General features: G+C 42.6%; 2 protein-coding genes across 7 annotated transcripts in view; both read right to left on the bottom strand.

Moving 5' to 3' along the window:
* ipo8 (importin 8) overlaps window positions 1–15,078 on the bottom strand; it is a 53,038-nt gene extending 37,960 nt beyond the window's left edge. For 2 of the 5 annotated variants that reach the window (XM_030440016.1, XM_030440017.1), the window contains exons 1-9: window positions 14,637–15,075; window positions 12,013–12,094; window positions 11,408–11,564; window positions 10,133–10,291; window positions 2,177–2,333; window positions 1,603–1,692; window positions 794–888; window positions 627–711; window positions 392–526 (exon numbers count right to left, since the gene is read on the bottom strand). In XM_030440016.1, the coding sequence (XP_030295876.1) occupies window positions 392–526; window positions 627–711; window positions 794–888; window positions 1,603–1,692; window positions 2,177–2,333; window positions 10,133–10,291; window positions 11,408–11,564; window positions 12,013–12,094; window positions 14,637–14,720 (1,044 nt within the window). In that variant the 5' untranslated portion in view covers window positions 14,721–15,075. Of the gene's footprint in view, window positions 1–391; window positions 527–626; window positions 712–793; window positions 889–1,602; window positions 1,693–2,176; window positions 2,334–10,132; window positions 10,292–11,407; window positions 11,565–12,012; window positions 12,095–14,636 lie in introns of all 5 variants that reach the window. The other 3 variants (XM_030440018.1, XM_030440019.1, XM_030440020.1) reach the window with 2 other exon arrangements.
* Window positions 5,878–9,232, bottom strand: LOC115595474 (THAP domain-containing protein 2-like). Of its 2 annotated transcripts, none has more exons than XM_030440021.1 (2): window positions 7,482–9,232; window positions 5,878–6,879 (listed from the first exon to the last, which is right to left on the bottom strand). In XM_030440021.1, exon 2 carries the CDS (start codon window positions 6,854–6,856, stop codon window positions 5,999–6,001), a length of 858 nt encoding a protein of 285 aa, XP_030295881.1. In that variant the 5' UTR covers window positions 6,857–6,879; window positions 7,482–9,232; the 3' UTR covers window positions 5,878–5,998. Both variants share the same exon structure in this region, with proteins under 2 accessions (XP_030295881.1, XP_030295882.1).
* Window positions 15,079–17,029: the final 1,951 nt, after the last annotated feature.

Below are 17,029 nucleotides of genomic sequence, written 5' to 3'. Positions count from 1 at the left end.
TACTAATCCAATCCTAAATAATCTTAATGCATATGTTTGTAAGGATTCAAGGATACCCCTAATGTGTTTGTGGTTGTAGATATAATTTTGTTTGTTTGCAGGGAGTCTTTAATGAGCCTAAACCTGTGGAAAACAGATTTTAACCATGGCACATGAGCTCATATATTGTCGCAGATTCACACTCCACTTGTCAGGTTTTGGAAAAGTTCTAGGAACTAAAGAACCAGAAGAGTTAAACTAGGACCTAAAAGTTCTCTTTGCACAATACTATTTGTGTTTCCACCACATAAAATGAACAGTGAAGATTAGTCAAATTTGACCTATGACAGACTAAAGAACAATTGCCCATCAACACACTCACTCTGCATCAGACCAATCCATGCCGCCTTACCTGCATGTGTGGCTTCATCTGTTTCCAGGTCAGTGAGTGTGACAGGCCCTGGTTGAGGTAGTTAATGCACTGCTGCAGGACGCGAGGAGTGACGTACTGCTTCTGCCGGTGCTGGTCCACCACCTTCAGCAGGACCTGGACCGATAACACAGTACCCACAAGGACAACAGATAAACTAAATCTGTTAAAGTCTGAGCGACAGATAAAGAAAAATCTAACATTTTCACAGGATTACCTGTTGTATGCCCACTGCATATGTCTTGAGGAAAAAGTCTGCAAACTCATAGTACTCCTTTGTCACATTGCCAGGGCTCCCATAACTGAAAGTCAGACAAGAAGCATGAGAATGGCTGCCAGCTACCAATATGCTGTCTGGTGATGTGAGAGTGGCTCTGGACTCACCGTTCAAACAGTCTGGTGATAATGCGTAACGCCCACTTCTTACACTTCCACCACGCCAGCTCAGGGCGGTCGTCCTCATCAACCTCCAGCGTCTCCTAACACACAAAGTTTATGGTGAGATTTTGAAGCTTGTGAATCCAGTGAGAGAGTGGATAAAAAACAATGTCCACAGAGTCGTTACCTGGTTGTTGACAATCACTAATACCAATTACATACATACCAATATGATTGCACTTTGTTGCACAGAGCCACAATACATACAATACACCGTCACATTCAGTATTTACAACTGCCATACCTGCATTAAAAACATGATTATTTTGAATGTGATGCAGCAACAGCTTCCAAACCAGTTGGGACAGGATCAACAACAGACAGCAAAAACATCTGTTTAGAACATTCTTCAGGTAAACGGTTTGATTGGTAACAGATGATAGCATCATGATTGGAAATTAAAAGGATCATCCTTGACATCGTCAGCATCAGGCCACATCCAGGTTAGATTAGGTTAGATTTACTTGCTGTTCCCCCTAAAATAAATCAGTTTTTAAATTTGAGTTATAGTTGAAGTCTTAATGCAAAAAAAAGCTCAGTTCATTTCCCCTCACTCAGATAACCTCAATGATTCAATATTATATATATATTTTTCCTTTATTGAAGTTTAAGTTAAATGGAAAAAAAATAATAATAATAATTAGTTCAATATGCTGTAATCATTGACAACACCTATTGTGTGTGTGTGTGTGTGTGTGTGTGTGTGTGTGTGTGTGTGTGTGTGTGTTTGCATGCGTGTGTTGTGTGTGTCTTACAGCTGGGACATCTCGGTCCATTATGGTTCGTAGGATTTCCATCCACTGAGTCATCACTGTGTTGTTGATCAACTGAAGAGGCAGCGAGTACTGCAGGAGAGCAATGAGATTCATGCTGTGGTCATCATCATCATCATTATCATCATCATCAGTTACACACAAGAGCTCTATACAGACATGCAATATGTAAAAGTGACTGACTTCTTCAACCGTTTCTGTTGTCATTGACACAGAGGAGTCTGGCTTTATTCAGAGGTGATGGGACCTTATCAAAGAAACCATACTGCATATATCTGTCACCTGGTGTGAGATACTGAGCACTGTCAGTGTTGGCTCATAACTTGTTGGCATCAAGTTGAAACATATTACTCACTGCAGTAATTATCCAGTGGAAGGCTCTTACCTATTTGCTTAGTTAAATCCAGGTGGTGACTTTTTTATTACAGGCAGTGTATGATACATTTCTGCAGCCAGTACACACAAAAACACACACACCTACCCCCCCCCCCCCCCCCCCCCCACACACACACACACACACACACACACACACACACACACACACACACACACGGACCTGTACGAGAGCATGGAAGATCTTGAGGATTTGTTTCTGGATGAGGACAGAGAAGATAGTGGAGTCGGGCAGCAGCTGGGCAATGAGCTGTTGAATCCTCGGCAGGAAGATCTGCATTGCTGCCAGCAACGGCTCCCTCTCATCTGCTTTCCTGTACCTGTGGTACAAAAATAGAGTAAAAAGACAAATGAGTATCTTAATACATATTGTAATAAGCGCTGCTGGAAGGAAATAAAAGTTTATGCTTCCTTCCAGCACCCTAATTTCTGCCATGAGGGGTCTGTCATTCGCTGTCTTTCCAATTGCTGATAAATAGCCTATATGCCGCGGACTTCCGGTCTGGCACTTCCGGGTTTTTCAGCCAGCCGAACTACTTCCGGCGCACAGTTAACAGTGTTAGCGATGGCGTTCTTCACCCGGTCGCTGCAGGATCTGCCGGCGGTAACGGTGAACGATGTTTTTCGGATCATTCAGACAACGTCGAAGACACCCACATCTAAAAAGGATAAAGGGTTCAAATTGTACGTGTCCAGTTATATTAACAACTACGAAGGTAAGTTAACAGTTCACCAAACCGACTCTGATACATGCTAGCCCTTAACTAGCCAAAGTTAGCTCAGTGACGAAGCAACGTTTTTTTTTCCATCTATAGCTAATGTTAGCAGAGTGGTAGGTTAGCGTCATTAACTGTTTGTGCGATGTATTATCCTAACCCTAATGTTAATCTCAGTTTCAAACAAGGAGGCAGGAGAGGTCACAGTTAGGGCTGAGTGCTACAGGTCCATGATATGGCGTCCCTTGAAAACATCTTTGGTGACAGCACACAAAATTGAGAACAGCACACGAGAGCAGAGTTCCAGTGCTGAGTGGCACCAACGAAGGAGGTGCCGCATTATCTCCACAAAATTTAGAGAGGTCTGTCATTCTAGGGGGGAAAGCTCTGCTGAAAACCTCGCCAAAAGGCTTCTGAGACCATCCAGTCAGACTGCTGATATGCGGCGGGGGCTTGACCTGGAGCCTATAGCAGTAGAGGAGTACTGCGGGGTAAGGGAGGTCAATCACTACCCCTGTGGGTTCCTGATTCACCCTGATGCCCCATGGATGGGGTCATCATCTGATGGGATCGTGTACGATCCTGAGGGGCAGCCAGTGTTTGGCCTGCTGGAAATCAAATGCCCAAATGTGCAGAGCTATGTGGACTGCCCTTACATTACTATCAGGGAGGGTAGACACACACTGAGGCGATCCCATGCGTACTACTGGCAAATCCAGGGACAAATGTTGGTTTCTGGCTGTGACTGGTGTGACTTTGTCATTTACACATAAGATGACATGTTTATTCAGAGGGTTCCCCGTGGCATGGAAGTCTTTGAAACCATCAAAGAAAAAGTTGATTGTTTCTTTTTTTATTTTTACCTCAATGCCTGCTTGAGCAATTAGTGAGTTGATGGCAATGTGTATTTATAGTTACTGTGATGGATACAAAAGAAATTCAGTGAAATGTTGCTGCATTATGTTTGTGTTTGTGATGTAATGTTTTGGCTACATGTAAGACTATGATTTGGATCGAAGCATTTTGATGTTCTGTACAGCTTAAGTAATAAGTTTTAAAAAGGTAACGGACAGGAATTAAAAAATGAGTGACCAAACAAAAGCAGAGCACTACTTGAATTGACACAACAAGCATTTTAATAAGGTAGCATTCAAAGACTTGAACTGTATGCAAACAGATTTCATATCTTTCTATAAAAGCACGGAATCTCTGTCTGTCTGTGTGCGTTTCTGTTAGTCAGATATCTCTGCGGATCAGGATCACACTGACCTGAGACTTTCAACATGGCTGCTGCTTGGTTCTGTGGTGTGCATCTAAGCATTTGCTTGGACTGCAATGATACCGTGACTAAATTATTTCATAGATGCTTTTCAAATTCCACCGAGCATTGTCCACCGAAGCCACCACAGTCACGTGCGCACCAGAGCCAATCACTGCACACCGTGGCCATGTGCACACCAGAGCCAATCACTGCACACCGTGGCCATGTGCGCACCAGAGCCAATCACTGCAGAGCTCAAGCCCACGACATACCTGAAGAAACAAGCGGATTGATACCTGCAGAGGCGCGAGCTGGACCGGGATTTTGCCGGCGGTTCGGTCCCGTTCTGTTCTGTGCATCTAAACTGACTGTTGTGGATTAATGAGATTAAACGAGTCCGGACCGGGTCTGTTCGGGTCTGAGGAGATCCGGAGACACGCGGACAACAAAGTGGAATCGGAATCTGTGGATGTTAGTGTGTAGCTAGTTGCTAGCTAGCAGCTAGCTGCTAGCCGCTAGCTACACGGCCCACATCCCAAGGCGACGGACCGGACGCATTGGCACGTCCAAAACCGGACTTAGGGTAAATAATGTCTGCCATGCTTTTTCACGAACATTGCCATCACGTTTGCTTTGTGTCTGTGCAGGAAGAAACGGTAAAAAAGGGCTTGTGTCACGAAAGTGTCCAAGCAGCAAGTTTAGTTGTCGAGGAACAGGAAGTTGTGGGAGGGACCTAGGCGGATGATTGACAGGCCGAACGACGGTCGGTGTATGGACAGCGATTTTGAGAGTTGAGAGATTTGTGACATTAAGCGTGTTTGGAGTGTGTAGTTAGTGTGTTATGTAGTGTTTGGTGTAGTGTGTTTAGTGTGTAGTGGAGTAGGTTTTTTGTTTAATGAGTCAGAACAATGAGAAGATGCTGAATGTGGAGCAGGCAGTGCAGCTCTTCATTCAGCTGGAAGGAGCTCAGGCAGACCTGAGCATTGCCTGCATTTAAATGTAAATAGTTACATATAACTTCGTAAATGTTTAAAATGTATGCACAAATTTAGCAAACAACAATTTATATTTGCATTACAAGTAAAAATGGTTTGTTAAACGTATTTGTGGTTTTCACAGTAAAGGTCCATTGTGTTAATACAGTATGTCAAATTAAAAAAATAACTAAAGTCACACATGTGAGGTTGTGCTGAAAATAATGACACCAAGTAAATAGTTTTTAAGGTGAAATATAATGGCAAAATCAAAAATAGTCAAAAACAGCCAATTATACCCTGGAATATCGGATTTCACAACAAACCTAAATATCCCTGACGTCCCACCTTCAAACACAGTCTCATTTGGCCATCCATGAAAAAGCTACTTAACCTCCCACTTTTTAATAGGAATACATTTTTCTTACGGGCACTGCACTAGTAACTATAAACACTGATAAGATTAAGGAAAAAAGGGGTTGGGAAAGTGGACAGATGAATGCAGACTACTGCTCCAATTTTAAGTATTTTTAAAAGGGATTTAGATTTCTTGAAAGTACAAACAAAAACTGGTTTAATGCACACTTAGATCCAAGCAACTCTTTTTATATTCACCAAGCTTTCGGACAGACAACCTTCCATCAGGTCATTGCACATAACATACACACTGTATGTTACGTGCAATGACCTGATGAAGGTTGTCTAAATATATATTATAAATCTATAATAAAAATATGAAAATACAGTGTGACTGCCTTTGGTGTGCACACCAAGCTTTCAGTCAGACAACCTTCATCAGGGCATTGCACATATGCACATTATTTTATGTGCAATGCCCTGATGAAGGTCGTCTAACTGAAAGCTTGATGTGCACACCAAAGGCAGTCACACTGTATATTTATCATTCAGACTTTATTTACAGAGCACTTTGTCTATAAATGAGATAAAGTGTGTAGTTGCATGTTTGTATGAACTTATACACATGTGTTTTCAAAAAGTCCTTCCTCAAAAAATGGGGACTTTGTTGTGGTTACTCAGACCTCAGGCTTCTTTGCCCAAGCCTTTACCAGTGGGCCATTTTCAAAATTTGTGAGGAGACAGGCCACAGTGTAGAGTTGGTTAATGCTCCCAAAAAGCCGAAGCGGAATTTCAGAGTCAAAGAATTTGTGCTCCTTGACCCGGCGAATGAGGCGCTCTACATGCACCCTGAGAAATGCTATGGCCTGGGTCTCCCTAACTTCACCTGCAGACATTTGGGACCTGCCAGAGAGGAATGCTGGCCTGTAGATCTTGCAGGGTACAATGTCATCAATAAGAAAACCTCTGTCTACCATGACAGCCATACCAGGTTTTAGGAGGGTAAGGAGACCAGATTCTCGCATGATCTGCTTGTCGCTGATAGACCCAGCATACAGTGCAGAGATAAATGTCACTGCCCCATGTGGTGCAATTCCAATGAGCCCTTTCAGAGTGCAGTGGGATTTGTTGGATGAAAACACCTCACTCTGGAGGAGAGGGGAAGATGGGCACTGGCATCTCAGCTCAGTGCAGTCAAGGATGACTGTAGTGTCAGGGTAGTTCTTGAAGTCTGCAGGCAGAAATTCGCGAATCTGCTCCTCAGGCATCCAGATCCTTATCGAGCCGAGTACTGTATACAGGAAGTTGCTCCATGATGTTATGATTCGGCTGACTGTGGTCTGATGGACACTGTACCGGTCAGCAAGGTCCCGCTGCTTGGATCCAAGGGCCAGGTAGTTTAGGAACAGGAACAACTCATCAATGGGCTGCAGGGAATGAGTTGCAGCATTTGAATCAGTGACAGTTCCTCTCTGTCCTTGTCGAACACTGACCATAGATGGCAGAGAGGGCTCAATCAAGGCCCAAAACCGCATGAGGAGATCATGATGATGCAAACCTAAAAAAAAAATAGAAAACAGATAACAATAATAACTGTTCATAATTAACTACCCAACAGAATAAACAGATGACTTTAATTAAATGTATCTGACTATTTTTTTATTATTATAATTTCTGAGAATACCAATATTGTAATCATATACCCTCCATATAACATATTGCACTTTACATACACGGTACTACCAACTACCAACCATCGCATCATTCTCCAAACATCTTAAAGCGTGGCTATTTGAAAACCAGATTTGTGAACATGGTCATACTTAAATTTGTATACTTCTTTGTCCGTTTGTTGTATGCTTGTTGTATTTTAATATGTTGTTTGTTGTATGCTTGAAGCACTTTAATATGGGCATTCTGCAATAGAATCTTGCACTTATTAGCACATTAGTACGGGTATTTCTGCAATACAGTTCAGCACTTTATACAGGCATTTTTGCCCAGCAATCCAGCACTTATTATGGGCACTCCTGCAATACAAATTAGCACTTAGCACTGTATAATCCATGTTCACGATAGAATTTCAATATTGAGCTAATTAATCATGTTTCATCCCAAACGTATAGTCTGTATTGTTATGCATTATCCCCACTTACTTACCTAGTAAAGAATCTAATGTCTTTGTCCGAGGCAGCAAAACGGTGGATGCCGAATCGCCGCCTCAGCGTAAGGCTCTCGACCTGTCCTCGTAGCTGGCGGATTTCCTCCCGGAGAGAAGCATTTTCCTCCAGCACCAAATCGACGACCGCTGGGTCTGGAGCCGACACGTAGTCGTGGTCCATTGAGACGTCTTCCGCTAGATGGGCCGGTGCGTTAGACTCCCTGTCATCCTCTGGCGGTAGTCTCTGCCTTCTCTCCCAAACCCCCGGCCGTGGAAGTGGAAGGGAGAAATTGTTCCACTCAAATAACTCCGGGACAGATCCCCTTTTTAACAGACGTCGTGCAGTTTCTGATGCTGGCTCACGGATGTCTTCCGGTTTAAAATGCTGGCTACACACCCGGGTGTGAGCCGTGATCGTAAATTTGTCCCTGCGGATCGCGACTATCCACTTTCGCCTTATCTCCTCGTCGGCAGGAAAAGTGAAAAAACTAAGCACATTATTGTACTTGCTAGATGCCTGGCACAATGGCACACAACAGTGCTCAGCTGTTGTACCAGACGATCGCTGATATTTAAACTTTTTCATCGCCGAGTCGACTAGCTTAGCCGCTACCTACCAAAACAAACAAAGCAGATGGCCACCGGAAGTGTTTGCGCTGGCTGACTTTTAAGCGGAAGTACCTCACCACAACGGGTGGCATATAGCCTATTGAGCAGAAGTAAAATTAAATCAATTTGTCAGATAACCCTGGTTTATATGGCCACTGAGTGAATACGGTCTATAAACTTTATCTTTCAAAAAGTATAAATCTGGGTGTTTCCCAATAGCATCTTTACACCGATGACCTCTAGGGCTGCACAAAAAATCGTTAAAAATCGCGATCTCGATTCACACATACACGTGATCTCATTTCTACACACAGCGATTCTGAAGCATTTTATATCTCGAGCTGAATCACAAACGAATGCTCCTATTTTCCTCCCGGATTATTTTTTAAGCGCCCCCAAATGCAGCACTGCCGCTGCCTCCTCCCTCAACCTGTGGTAAAGCGTCTTTACAACACGTGATTCAGTGGAGGAAGCCCGCCTGCAGTTCAGTGTTTGGAAGGAGTGAGTGAGAAGCCGTTTTTAGACGGGGCACCAAGCCGCCAATCTGCCTGTCCTTTTGGTGGCTAGGTCGCGGTTTTAGACAGGGGGCGGCAAGTTGGGGGTCTGTTTTGGTCCGCCGATTTGCCGCCTCGGAGGGTACACTTATTTCCGCCTCGCCTGCTAGATGAGCAACTGGACAGCCGCTGAAATCCGGGAGATGTTAGCGTCCCTCTAGCTGTATGGTTGTGTTAGCTTGTTGTTGTAGCGACAAACTAGGAAGGGTCGCTACTTTCAAATTAAAAGCCCCCCGCTAAGAACCCATTTCTAAACTCCAATGGGGTGCAATGTAAAGCAGTGTTTCCCCTAGAATGTTTTTCAGGCCCGGTGGTACCCACCGAAAAAACCCTAAACAGACGAGACGCAAAATACAGCAATAACAAACATTTACATTAAAAATCATTGTAGGCCTATATTGCTGAATAATATCACTTAAATGAAATCATTAGGCTTAATCTAACCTTTAATCAAAGTTGCATGGGCCTGAAAGGCTGCAGCGTGGTGGTCTGAACCCATGAGCATCAAGCACATCTTTTCTGTACATTGCAGAAGGGATCTCAATGAAAACCCTCTGGGATGGTCCTCTTTTAACGGGCTGCTTATGCTGACGGCATAAGCGACAAAACATCCCTACACATAATTGAGATTCTATCAGTTATAAATATTCTTTTTAACAAACACATAAGTTTTTTATTCATTGTATTATAACAGAGTTACATACTTTTGACAATGCCTGGGAAAACTAGCTTATTGTCTGTGTTATTTTCATAATTATTGCTTACCAAAAAAAAAAAAAAAAAGAGAGAGAGAAGCTCCTCAATCAGAACAAAAATATAAGCTAAACAACAGGCAGGTCTCCTTGGCCTGGCGACCCGCCAGGCCTGTACAATGGTAGGGGAAACCCTGTAAAGCTCTTATTTTGAAGACAAATTCGTCGTCAACTGTTCACAGCCCAACTTCGAGCTTCACGTCACGTCACATGTAACGCCTTCCTCTGAGGTGGCTTTTGGAAAAGGAGGAGTATTATGCCTCCGTTTTAGAAAGCCGATCACAGCAGCTATCACATATCACCTAGCCAAAGATACGGCCCCTGTACAACATGAGGTATTGAAGGATGCCCAATTTTTTTTTTTTTTACTTTTGTAAAAATCATTTCTCATCCAAAGATAGAACTTGGTACAAAACAAAAAAAACATTGTTTTGGCAGAGGCATAGTAGTATGTTCTACAATGTTTTGTTTGTTTTGTTCAAGTTCATCAGTGCAATAAACATTTTGTGAAAAAAAATCGTGCCAGAGAATCGTGATCTCAATTCTAAGCAAAAAAATCGTGATTCACATTTTTTCCAGAATCGTGCAGCCCTAATGACCTCAGAAGATGACCTCAGACCATGTTTAACAATGGCACTAAGATAATGTGCAGTTGTGATGGGAGGCCTATTATCTCCCCAGGAGGGATGATCAGAGCAGTGAAGTGAAACAGAGGAACATTTACAGGTTACTCACTCGTATGTTTTGACCAGCTGGTAGAGACCCAACAGGCTGCCGTACCAGCTGCCACTGTTCTGAGACTGCAGGTACATGCCGATCTTGTCCACTATGGCGGTCCAGCGACCGGGAAAGTCGTGTTTAATGATGGCTCGCAGACACATGGTCAGCTGGGCACTACAGACAGAGCAAGAACATAAAAACATATTGTATCTGTCAGTTACCGGACGTGTTCACTCAGTGTGTGCATACCAGCTGTGCCCTTCATAAAATGTACACGATAGTTGAAATACTTCACAGCCAAGTTACAGATGCAGCCACTTTGATTTTCCCCTTCCAACTAAATGTCTTCCAGCTGCCAGCAAACTGCTAGCCGTTTCCCAGTCGATTGCCACCCACTGCTGTTTCTGAAATTATGCTACATAACCAGAGAAAACAGAGAAAGAAGTCCATGTTTTTCCCCAGCTGATATCAAACTACACTGTATTACATTTCATCACCATCTTGTTTTACAGATTCATCAGAATTTTTTAGTCTCTGTTTTCACAGTACATTAACAAAATGGTAGGACTTTTGGTTCATGGGCTTAATCTATTTTAGCTATGCATGACACTAACAGTGTTCCTCATAGCATGTTTTGGAATGGATAGGCAGTGTAGTAACAGATTCTTGTTTTATATTTTATCAGCACTGCCAAGTTAAGACAGTTCGATTTGAGTTTAGAGAGTGCACACAAGAGAGCTGTTTGAGATCTTGGTGTTTGTGGATGCATGCTGTTAAAATTCTGTAGCTGATTCAAAAGCCTTGAGTGTGGGGGAGTGGGAGACCTGTTAGAATGACCATAGTGAACACCCTTTTATAAACTGATTGAATTGCTTTCATCATCCGCCACTGCATGAAGCATTTTCTTGTTTATGTGTGCCGAATCTATTCAGCTGGGGAAATCCCATGATCTCTGAGGCATTCAAGGCAGACTCAACAGGGACTAGATATCATCATCGCTTCACCAATAATGCTTTAATGTGCCTTCAATATTTGCGGAAATACAGGAAAAATTAGCCAATGTTTTTGCCATTCTATTGTTTTGCATAGACTTCACAGACCCATCACAGACATACAAGGGCCCTGTCACGGAGGAACAGGAAGATTTAAGAGGCTGCATCTATAAAATATAAGTGTTGAACTTATATTTTAAAATAGTGGACAGATTTCAATGATGCTTTTCTTGAGAGGTAAATGGTTGGATCAAGCTGTGTGTATTCGTGCGTGCATGTGTGCGTGCAGTCTCTGTACCGTATGGACTCTGGACAGCGGATGATGCCCTCCACTATGTGGTCTCTGATCTGCTGGCGGTCATTCTCGTGGATATTGAAGGGAAAGACAACCTCCCCCAGGGATGGCTCCCTGTCCTGCCAGTACTGACTGACCATGTTCTTCAAGTAGATGGCCGCTACACACACACACACACACACACACACACACACACACACACACTGTCATTACTGATGACGATTATGTAATTTTGACCAAAAACCTTAACTTCTTCATTTTCCAGAATGCATGGTGGATCAGGATCTGAATCACAACACATTATAACTGCATTCATTTACATATCATAAAGAGTCTGCTCATACATGTTTAGATTAACAGGTGGAACCGTGAGGAAAGCACATTGAGAAAAAACACACGAATGTAAACGTCATGATGCATCATGCCCCTTTTGGTTCCGCAGCACTGCTGCTAGGTTCAGTGTAAACAAACACAGGCAATGTAAAGGGGAGCCTTCTTTGTGGCGATAATGCAAAGTCTCTGTGTGAAAAGTGCTGGTATATAAACACAATAAGTGTTATGCAAACCACAGTCCATAAAACAACAGCAGTAATGTTTTAAAGTCTTACCTGCCTGGCGAACAGGAAACTCCACCTGCTCAGACACAATGATTTGAAGCAGGGTTGGAGCGAAGTTGATGATCTTGTAGGACTAAAACACATAGAGAATACTTAGTAAGTTACAACCAATAAAGGACAGGTGGATATATTCTCCGCCCGTGTGAGTGATGTATGAAAATACAAAAATCTTTGTTAATTTTTCATGAAATGAGACTATATATCATCTTACATGTTTGATATGATTATATTGTGATCTGGCATAGTATTTTTTTTTGGCCTTTTTATGGCTTTATTGATAGTACAGCTGAAGATATGACAGGAAACAGGGAGAGAGAGAGGGGGAGTGACACGCAGCAAGGGGACCCAGCTAAACCGAGCCCCTCTAATACTTACCTTTATTGACTCATATATTAGGTACGTCATAATATCCACATTACTAATGATTACTGATCAGACATATCATTGTGTGATATTTTGCTGCAGTACCACAATCATTCCGATAATGTTCTCATAACATTAATATTGGAGTATTTGGACAAAAACATTTTGATATTTGACTTTGTCTCCCAGTCCAAACATTTATAAAGTGCTATTGCGAAGATTTCAAAATACTGAAATATATGTCAGGGATCATGAAAAACTACTGCCCTGAGGGTAAAAAAACAAATAAAAAAAAAACAACATTTCAGAAAAACAATGACCTGTCTGAAGAAATAGGACTGAGACTGAGAGCAGTACACAATAAATGTGTTCTGAAATGTGAAATGTTGTGTTTTCTGAAATGTTAAAGGTGTAATCTGAAATGTGAATTGTTGCATTTTTTTAAGTGTGTATTCTGAAATTAGAGACGTTGTATTTTCAGAAATGTGAAATGTGTTTTCTGCCATGTGTTTCCTGAAATTAGAAATATTGTGTTATCTTATATGAGGAATGTTGTTTTTTTCTGTTGGTTTTTTTTGTGTTTTCTTAAATGTTGTTTTCTGACATGTGAAATGTTGTGATATGCGACATGTGGTGTTTACTGACATGCGGGACATGTGACGTATTGTGACATCGACAAAAATCTGCAATAAAAGCTGCATCTTTTTAATATATAAATATGACAAAAACAAAGCATTTGTAACATAATATTGTTTTCACATGGCAGCTTTAAGATAAGGCATTTATTGACTCTGCTGCACACACCTCTCTCAGAGTTGGATGGCAAAGTTGTCAGATTTTATGAATCAACTGTCATGTGCCCGATACTATGAAAAAAATACTATGATCTTCCACGTCCACATTGCAATGCATCTCATAATCAAGACATTTCCACAACTTAAAGGACCACTGCCATGGCCCTACAAAATGACCTCCAGCAGGCTACTGGTGTGCATGTTCCCGAACAAACTGTCAGACACAGACTCCATGAGGGTGGCATGAGGGCCAGATGTCCTCTTGTGGGACCTGTGCTCACAGCCCAGCACAGTGCAGCTCGATTGGCAGAACATCAAAAAATGGAGACAGCGTGGTGAACATTATGCTGCCTGTGACATCATCCAGCATGACCGGTTTTGCAGTGGGCCAGTGATACTCTGGGCAGGCATATCCTTCGAGGGTCACACAGACCGTGTCATAGCCAACGGTACCCTGACTGCTGTTAGGTACTGCCATTCTATGGCCAGAGCCTGTAGGCAGCTCCTGGATGTAAAAGCCAATGATGCCATTGACTGGCTCTTTTGTTTCCCTGACCTAAACCCAATTGAAACCTACGGGATCGTGCATCTGACACCACCAAGTCCTGCCACACACTGTCCAGGAGCTCACTGATGCCCTGATCCAGGACTGGGATCAGTCCTAGTTTGTCAGCAAACACCATCTGCAGACTCATCAGGAGTGGGAGTGAATACAGGCACGCGGGGGCCATACACACTACTGAGGTACATTATGAGTTGCCATGATAAAATCCACGGAAGTTGGATCAGCCTGTGATTTAAATCTTTTACTCTGAATTGCAAGTATTTGTCGATATAAAATTAAACTAATATCAAAATTGATTGATTTGAAGTAGACAAGACATACAGGTCATTTACCTGTACCTGTATTTCTGAATGATGACCAGTGAACATTTTCTAATACACAGGTCCATTTTCTGTAAGACAAAGCTTGAATGGGTATTAAGCTTGAGTCAAACTATGATCCAATAACCCATTCACATGTTTATTAATCAGTTATTTAGGGGGCCTGATCGCTTTATTTATCCTCAACTGATCATATGTTATTGACTGAAGCAGCAGCAGCAGCAGCAGCAGAGCTCTGAAGTGTTTCTGTGAACTCTAGTGTTGACATGAGAAACTTCCTGCTAGTTCATGATGGCTGTCACATCTGATGCCTATTGTTCTTCGACGCAGCTGCCCGAGTCGGTGTTAGAACATGCTCAGTCAAACTGCTGATCACCGGCCTGATATAAACTCGCAGACAGGGTGCTGAAGAATCACCCGGCCGATGCTGAGCGACATCCCAAAATCTCGGCCTCCCCTCCATCATGAACACCGGCATCATTCCTGGGCCAGAACGGTCCATGATGCCTCCTACCCCGGAACACACACACACAAACCAACAAAAAAAACAAACAACTACTTTAGCTCACCCACCTGATTGAGTTCATTCTCCGCTGCTATCCTCAGGTTAGGGTCGATAGTCCCTTTCAGAGCCTGGATTATCCGGTTGGGATCCATGTTTGTTTAATTTCACGGCTCCTTCAGTGTTTGAAGTGTCACATACATGTACCGTTAGCTTACGGTTCTGCTTTATATTCAGCCAAGCGTTATGGGTCCGCATTGACTGTAGCCTGAGCAGGGGGAAACCTCCGAGAGTTACAAACACAACTTCCGGTCAGTACGTTCAAAAGAAAACGGTCATCCTCTGCAGACTCATCAGCAGTGTGCGTGGAGCTGCGGGACTGGGTTCACTTTGGAGGCACAGATCGCCTTTTCTCGTGTTAAACTCAGGCTAGCTTGACGAAGAACGGTGGCCCTGCCCCGTTTTACCGGCAACCGACTGTCGGTGGACGTAAAGCAAAGTAAACAGGTTGACAGTTTACGGTTTCCTTCCTCTTCTCTGTCGACACAGAAGTACGGTTGGGGTTTTACTGCCCCCTCAGTCCTGGCGAGGTTATTGCCACAGCTACAGCCTCTGATGTAACTGCCCTTTCCCACTCTTAACTGTGGGGTACCAAATGTTTAAGACTAAAGGAAAATTAAAACGTACTCTCAAAACTCGGTTGATCATCACAAGATGTTCTTTCACCCTGCTTCTTTTCTCGATGACAGCAGTCCCGGCCCAGAGTAATTTGGTGCCCTAGGCAAGATCTTAGGCGGCGCCCCCTTGTATCGCAGTCAATTTCACAATCAATGTTCGTACACTCACACAGAAACTGCACGTATGTATTCAAGATTTTATTTCTTTTAAGACAAAAATATCACACCAAATAAAAACTGAGGAAAGAAACAAGTGATAAAAATAGAATATAAATAAGGCATTGTGATACTTGTCATAATGTGTGAGACTCTGTCAAGAAACTTGTTCTAATAAATGTTAAAAAAATAAATAAATAAGGCATTGCGCAAACATATTATCTCAGCCTCAGAGTGCCATCTCTCGCTTATCTATTGTCATCCGCTTTGCAAAGCGACCTCCAACTCCTTCCATGTTGCCATGTGGGTATTGTGCTCCCGGCTATCCTCACTGAACCTTCAGCAAGTGGCTTGCATTGTTCCAGTCCTTAAGTCCTTCCTTATTAAGTCTGTATTCTTTTGGAGGAAACATTTTCAACAAAAGTCATGTTGACACTCTCCCATCTTTGTTTTTGGGGAAATGTGTAACTGCTTTTTTATTTGAACCTGTCCTCAATGAACTAGCTCTCATCTCACTTTGTCAGTTAGAAGAGATGGCCAGTCAGTCTTCAGTCCTGATGTTGTGTCACTCTGCTGTGCTGAGGTAGAGGGACAGGAGCACCTGATGCTGTGTCACTCTGCTGGTGGTGAAATATGTTAAAAGTCTGACGAGAGAAGTATATGTGACCACTGCATGTTAGATTTTAATTAAAAAAACAACAGATGCTTGATGTGTGCTAAACAAAAGTTTAATATAGACTAATAATGAAAATGTGATGAGATCCATTCAACTTTATTGTCATTGCAATACAATTCAGTCTAACCAGAGTGCAAGTGCAGTGTGTAAATATATTTGATATGGGAAAGCTAAGGTGTGGAGTATTAACAGTAATACGCTTTAACTGCACTTTAACACTGATGTAAACTTCAACAAACAAACTGTCACACAATAAACCAAAGGCTTACAACGACCCTGTTACTTAAAAAGGGGATGGAAAACTAATAGCATTTTAACTGACATACAAGCAGGAAAGACACCTGTAAAATAACACCTGAACAGGCCTAATGTTAACTTTCCAAATGTCCCTGATGAATTTAAGTGGAGTAACATTAACACATGTCGACTCAGCTATTTACTGATTATTAAATGATGCTGCTATCGTCTGAAGTAAGCTAAATGGTAAATGGTCTGCATTTTTATAGCGCTTTTCCAGTCTAACGACAGCTCAAAGCACTGTACAACACATGCCACATTCACCCATTCACACACACATTCATACACTGATGACGGAGGCTGCCATGCAAGGCGCCAACTGCTCATCAGGAGCAATTTGGGGTTCAGTATCTTGCTCAAGGACACTTCGGACATGCAACTAGGGGGAGCCGAATTCGAACTGATGACCTCTAATCACTAGACGACCCGCACTACCCACGAGCCCCAGCCTCCTCCCACTAAGCAAGCTAACACTCTGCTCCAGTGCACCGAGCCAGAACCAAGAAAAAAGAATAGAGTATACAAGAATAGATAACCATACACAGATAGGGAATCTAGAGCACGATAAGTCGCACTGCAGTGGCACTCTGCTAATATATATATATAGATAGGATAGATAGATAATACGGCGATAGAGAGAGATAGATAGTAATAGATA

This window comes from Sparus aurata, chromosome 14, assembly GCF_900880675.1.
Source record: "Sparus aurata chromosome 14, fSpaAur1.1, whole genome shotgun sequence".
Lineage (NCBI taxonomy): Eukaryota > Metazoa > Chordata > Actinopteri > Spariformes > Sparidae > Sparus > Sparus aurata.
Note: the sequence above shows the minus strand (reverse complement) of the source record. Positions and strands in the feature narration are given on the sequence as shown.

Coding starts and splice junctions, on each gene's coding strand:
- LOC115595474 (XM_030440021.1), bottom strand. CDS start 6,856: ATGCGGTTTTGGGCCTTGATTGAGCCCTCTCTGCCATCTATGGTCAGT.